The sequence below is a fragment of the Raphanus sativus genome, chromosome 2 (genome assembly GCF_000801105.2).
Source record: "Raphanus sativus cultivar WK10039 chromosome 2, ASM80110v3, whole genome shotgun sequence".
Taxonomy (NCBI): Eukaryota; Viridiplantae; Streptophyta; class Magnoliopsida; order Brassicales; family Brassicaceae; genus Raphanus; species Raphanus sativus.
Window position 1 is genome coordinate 2,541,124 of NC_079512.1, and position 6,000 is coordinate 2,547,123.

General features: G+C 34.1%; 1 protein-coding gene across 1 annotated transcript; it reads right to left on the reverse strand.

Annotated features, from left to right (window-relative positions):
- Positions 1-245: 245 nt before the first annotated feature.
- Positions 246-5,275, reverse strand: LOC108829329 (isochorismate synthase 1, chloroplastic). Its single transcript, XM_018602995.2, has 13 exons — positions 4,886-5,275; positions 2,962-3,218; positions 2,763-2,880; positions 2,189-2,305; positions 1,969-2,115; positions 1,738-1,881; positions 1,507-1,625; positions 1,301-1,358; positions 1,115-1,225; positions 934-1,018; positions 742-839; positions 549-641; positions 246-453 (listed from the first exon to the last, which is right to left on the reverse strand). The coding sequence occupies exons 1-13, from the start codon at positions 5,189-5,191 to the stop codon at positions 409-411; spliced, it is 1,698 nt and encodes a 565-aa protein (XP_018458497.2). The 5' UTR covers positions 5,192-5,275; the 3' UTR covers positions 246-408.
- Positions 5,276-6,000: the final 725 nt, after the last annotated feature.

Consider the following 6,000-nt stretch of genomic DNA (forward strand, 5'->3'; position numbering starts at 1 on the left):
TGGTTTTTGATTTGATTTTAATTTTTTTAAAGACAAAATATATACAACCATTCAAATATTCTTAAAATTTAGTTTGATTACGATTTATTCATCCGGTTTTTGGTTTGATCGCCACAATAATATTGAGAACCGGCTAATACCAAAATTTTGGGTCAAGTAACACCAGTCTTTGGTCGAGAAAAAAAAATGATTAACAATCATAAAGGCATCAGCCAGTTACAACCAAGAAAGATCGACTCATTAACAATCAGGAAAAAGAACTATTACCTTACATAAATTATACTTTCTAGTTACAAAGATAGACATTGCAAATGACAACACACACACTGATTTATACTGTAACCCCCATTCCCATACGATATAATGAAATACAAATGTTGTTGATGTTGTTGTTTTTGTTACTCTTCTTCAATTAATCCTCTGTAGAGTCTTATTTTCAATTGACTTGGTAAACTACAAAAAAACAACAACACAAAAGACTAAAGCTTAGGCGTTTTGGAAACAAAAGAAGAGCCATGTTAGGTTTACATTATGTAAACAACTCGTACCTGAGATATCTTTAGATCAAGCTCATTCCACTCTGAGGTTGGGTTGCTTCCTGCTACTATCCCTGTCCCCGCATAGATCAATGCACCAAGACCCTGTAACCACTCAAAAGAAAAACTATTTAGGCATGATATTAAAAACTTAGGGAAATGTTTTTTTTTGTTTTGCTTGGGAGAGAGATCAACTAAGCTTCACCTTTTCAACTAGAGCTGATCTGATCCCAACTGCAAATTCACTCTCTTGCCCACCAAAAAATCCAATGGGTCCCGCATACATTCCTCTATCAAATGATTCTGTGAGAGGTAAAATGTTCAAGTAAGCATAGGGCATCTGTAGTTAGTTACTAGGATATAGTTGAAACAAGAAAACAAAAGACATATATCTTACCTATTTCCTTAATTAAAAGCCTGGCTTCTTCAGCTGGAAGCCCACAAACAGCTGGAGTTGGATGCAGAGCAGCCAAGATCTCAAACTGTAGATAAACCATAAGACAAAAGGGTCAATCCTTAACTTCAAGTGATGTAGATGATCATGTGATGTGAAACTATTCGAATATTATTAGTCTCACCTCATCATCTTCTCTCCTAAGCCTCCCAGCCAACTGAGAATACAGGTGCTGCACTCTTGCAAGCTTCCTCACAGTTTTTTGGGGCTTAACAACCACCTTGTCACATATAGACTGCAGAACAGAAGAAGAGGATAGTAAGAACACGTGTCAATCATAACTGTTGTAACAGTCCAATAATGAACTTACGTTTAACTTTTCTTTTATATTCTCTCGTACAATAGAGAACTCAAGGTCGTCCTTCAGGCTGCAGCATTTTAGCAAATCACGTCAGTATATGCATTTACTTAAAAAACGGATAAAAATGTAGAAATGGATTCTATAATTGTTTTTTTTTTGGTAAAATGTTAGATTAATTCTATAATTGTTCAAGACAATAAAGTAAAAAAATTGACCTGGTTCGTAAGTCATTCTCTATCTCCTTATCGCGAGCCGCTGAAGCACCTCGAGGCCTAGTTGCAGCCAAAGCTTCACTGCAGACACCTAACTGATTCCTTTGGAAAAGTCTCTCAGGCTGTTTCATAAAGAAGGCACACATATCTTTATTAATTAACATCACTTGTTTCTTCTTCCAGATATGTTAAATTAAATAAGAATATTGTACAAACAGACTACTCATAACCTACCGTGTTTCCGATAAAAGCTGGTGCACCTGGTGGCTGAAGACAGAACTGATACGCATCATGTCCTTCACTCTGTAACTGTGCAAGCCAAGCTATGGGATCAATGTCGGTATCCGTGATAACTCTGCTGTTGCGAGCAAGCACAACCTGGTTTTATCAAAAACAAGAAACATCAGTTAAGTGGAAACCATAATTGTGTTTAAGAATATTATACGAACATGGTCAGTAAACTACCTTGTTAAGGGATGAACTCTTTTGCTTAATCATCTCCAAAGCCTTCTCTACAGCAGGGTAATATGCCCCTTCTGTAGGAACATGATTCTTGCTAAGAACAGATACTCCTAGAGACCCCCTCCGTAATCTCATAACAACAGAAGAAACCTGACACATCAAACCCCTCGTTAGTATAAAATATTAATCACTAACTTTGGGGTTAGGATTCATCAATTTAAACCTGAAGCATAGTCTCCTGAAGTGCTTCAATGGCATTCTCCAGGGTCCAAGAGAGTTCATCATCCCAAGCAATAGTTGCAGCCAACATAGAGCTTCCCCCAAACTCATTAAACTCAACCTGTTCATGTATGAGCCAATTACAACTCGTCCTCCATTCAAACCGAAAATCCCAACCAGAGCCGAAAAAATAACCAAAATCGGAATCGAACCAAAACCCTTAAATATCCAAATGATTCTTATATTTATATTTCGAAATAACCGAACCAACCAACCAACGAGAACTTGAATATATAAAATATTAATTATTTACACATAACATAACCAAATATATATATATATATATATCTAAAATTTAGATTTTGTTAAAATTATCAAGAACTATTTGGAGAACTCAAATTATCAAAAACTTCCTAACTACCTAAAAATATAAAACTATACATATATTATTATCCAAAATATCCAAAATCGGTTCCTATATAAATCATCTTGTCCTCTACCCGAAATATCTGATCCTAACTGATACCAGAAATGCCAAGATCTACTTTGAACACTCTAAGACACAAATCAGAAGGTACCTGAGGCACTGCGAAGTAAAATGCGCCAAAGGGTTCCCACTCTACAGAGATCTTTCCGTGAGGATCAAACCGCATGCCTCCATAGGCACGGATCAGAGGTGACGTAGAGGACAGAAACCTTCAAGAACATTTAACCACTCAACAATCATATAAAAGATGAAGTGAAACAAAGACAAGAGCATTTTAAGCTTTTGATTACCTTCTGATGGATCTCCAGTCATCATGAGAGAACGGGTCAAGGTCACGGAAGAACACTGCAGAACCGATACCAGCGACGCTAACAAGATCATGGTCTGATGAGTCTCTGTTACCGTTACCGTTAACGTTCTCGCTTGCTAAGTCGAGAAGAAGATCCGGACGACCAGCGTCGCTACGGCGAGAGAAGAAGCAGCGAGGGTGAGTCTCATTCTGCGCTTGGAGCCAATCAATTGCTCCGATTTGCTGGTTGATTGGAACCTAAACCGAATCAAACCGAAATTAATATTACGCGGGAACAAAATGATTGGGATCTGTTAATGAGTGAGCGATGATGATTGGTCCCGTTTTTCCAGACATTTATTTTTCTTTATTTTGTTTGTTTTTGGCCCACAAGCTCAATCATTATTCATTTTATTTTCTTCCTTAAAATCTCTAGACAATAAATCTAATTAACAGTGTATTAAAACAGTCATTAATCTTTCGAGGTCTCTACTTTTTCTTTTCTTTTCTATTTTCTTGAATGTTTTTTTGTTGGTTAATTTGACTTTTTAAAGTCAGTGTTGAACTTGGTCAAAGTTAAATTGACTATGAGAAAGATTATTCATTTTTGACGTCCATGTAGGATGTCCGAAAACGTCTAGTTAGGTTGACTATCAGATTCTCGTACGTCGTATATTTGAGTAAACCACTAAGAGCATCTTTAATGGTATAACTGAAAAGATATAGCTTAGGTGTAAAAAATAATAAAATAATGTAAGTAATAAAATTTAATAATAATTAGTAATATGATAAGTGGGAAAATCTAACCAAAATGCTTCTTGTGTAGAATCCAAAATATACATCTTTCATCACTTATTCAATTATTTCTTTTTATTATAATACTCTAAGATGTATTAAAATATATTGATAAAGATGCTCTAAGTAATAATACTAATAATATTATAAGTCATGTTCTTTCTTGTAGATTATTAGCCATGGCTTTAAAGAGCTTGTTTGTGAATTAAAAAAACAAAAGCAACTATTATTTGTAAAACCAGCATTAGACCATTTTTTTGGCATGACCAGCATTAGACCTATTCATCGACCCTACCGTCTTAAAAAAAATATTAAAGAACAGATCTACGTCTACCTAATTAATTTTTTTACCTAATTACTAGATTGAAGTAAGTGGAAAAGCCACTTGGTCATCATTAATAAGCAAAATTATGCTATAGTACTGTTTTGTACTAAAAGAGTACTGTTTTTTTTTAAAAATTCTCCTCAACTTAACATTAAATTATCTTGTTCATAAGCTTAACGATTAATCACTATTTTGAAAATAGTCCACAAAAAGGTTACGAATTTTATCATAGAAAATCTGCAATTAAGGTTTTTATAATAATTTCGAGTAAAATAAATGAAAGGTAGTTTATGTATAATACTGTTATATACGCTTGTGTATATGTCTTTTTCAACTAAATGGTTCGTCTTAGAATATAATAAAATATAAATGAGTCTGCTCTAAAAAAATATTCCCTCTGTTTCATAATACTTGATGTTTTGACTTAGTGCACAAAGATTAAAAAAATTAGATTTTTCTTAAAAAAATTATTTTAAAAAATTACTTTAGAATCAATTAACCAATAATAAAAAAGACAATGAAATCTAATTGGTTAAACAGTTTCCAATAAAGTTAAAGTTAACCTTAAAATTTCAAAACATCATCTAATTTGAAATAAAATTATCCTTCTAAAACATCAACTATATTGAAACCATCCGCCACTGATTGAAACGGAGGGAGTATATAAGAACTTCAATGATTAGGCATAGGCCGCATAGCGATACGACAAGGAAACGAACTAGAGAAAGATATCATCATAAACCAATAGCAAAGTACCACGTGGCGTGATCTCTTTAAAAAGAGAGGAAGGACATGTATGATGTACCTGTAACCGGACGACGCCGGAGGAAAACGGCGGAGGTTGAGACTTGATCTCAGAGACGGCTGAAATTAGACTCTCAGTGGCGGCTGACGGAGACAAAACTGCCGCCATAGTCCTTGTCTCAGCTGTACCAAGTGGCTTCTTGAAATCACCTTCGCATCCATTCATAGACATGGAACACGACATAAACTTGCGGGAGAGTGTTCTTGTGCATGGGACAGGAGAGCTACAAGTACGAGAGATGGATATGGAGCTGTGTTTCTTCGTGTTTGTGCCAAGAAAATGAGAGGAGAGTTGGAGTGAGGCCATTAGAAATTGCTTTTAAAATTATTTGTTTGATTTGGAAGTTGATGTCTGTAGTAAGAGACTAGAGATTTGAGCGATGGTTTATGGTAGGGTTGGTTATTATGTCTTTAAATAGACGTGACCGGGTTTAGTTGGGACCCATAAAAATTTAAAATGCTTTCACCTTCCCACTTAAATTTCTCAGAACTTCTTGTTAAACTACTTGGAAGTTTTTCCTTTTAGTACTACTTTTCTTTGCTTCTATCTTTGTATATTCAAAGAACAACTTTCCAATTGTTATTCTACCCTTGCTACTTCATAAACAAGTTATTTGGTTGAAGAAAAAATATTTGAGTGTTATATGGAGTACAAAGGTAAACAAATAAAATAATAAATAATAAATTATTCAACTTTGAAAATAAGCTCCAGTCAGCTCATTTAAAAAACTTGTTCATCATTTTCTTATAATTTTTTATCTCCAAATTAAATTTTTCGTTCAGTTTTTCTTTTCCATCAAATATTTAGGGAACTAAATTTTCAAACATTTTCTAGGTATTTTTAATTAGAAACATGTTTTGTTGCATGAAAAAGAAGGAGAGATATAGCCTTATACCTTGGAAAAGGATCTTTCACTTAAGCAACTTACATAACAAGTTATAATAACTAAAACGTAGAAATATTGACTGACACAAAAAGTGAATCAGTTAGTTTGTCATTTACCTTAATATATAATTTGATATTGCTTATTAGCTAATTGATTCATGAATAATGTTGCTAAAGAAAAAACATGAATGAATAAAATAGTGCGAACAGCATAATACTAGGAGGCGGTA

Coding starts and splice junctions, on each gene's coding strand:
- LOC108829329 (XM_018602995.2), bottom strand. CDS start 5,191: ATGGCCTCACTCCAACTCTCCTCTCATTTTCTTGGCACAAACACGAAG. Junction 2,116..2,188: donor TTCAGGAGACTATGCTTCAG/GTTTAAATTGAT, acceptor TTGATGTGTCAG/GTTTCTTCTGTTGTTATGAG. Junction 1,226..1,300: donor ATATAAAAGAAAAGTTAAAC/GTAAGTTCATTA, acceptor TCTGTTCTGCAG/TCTATATGTGACAAGGTGGT.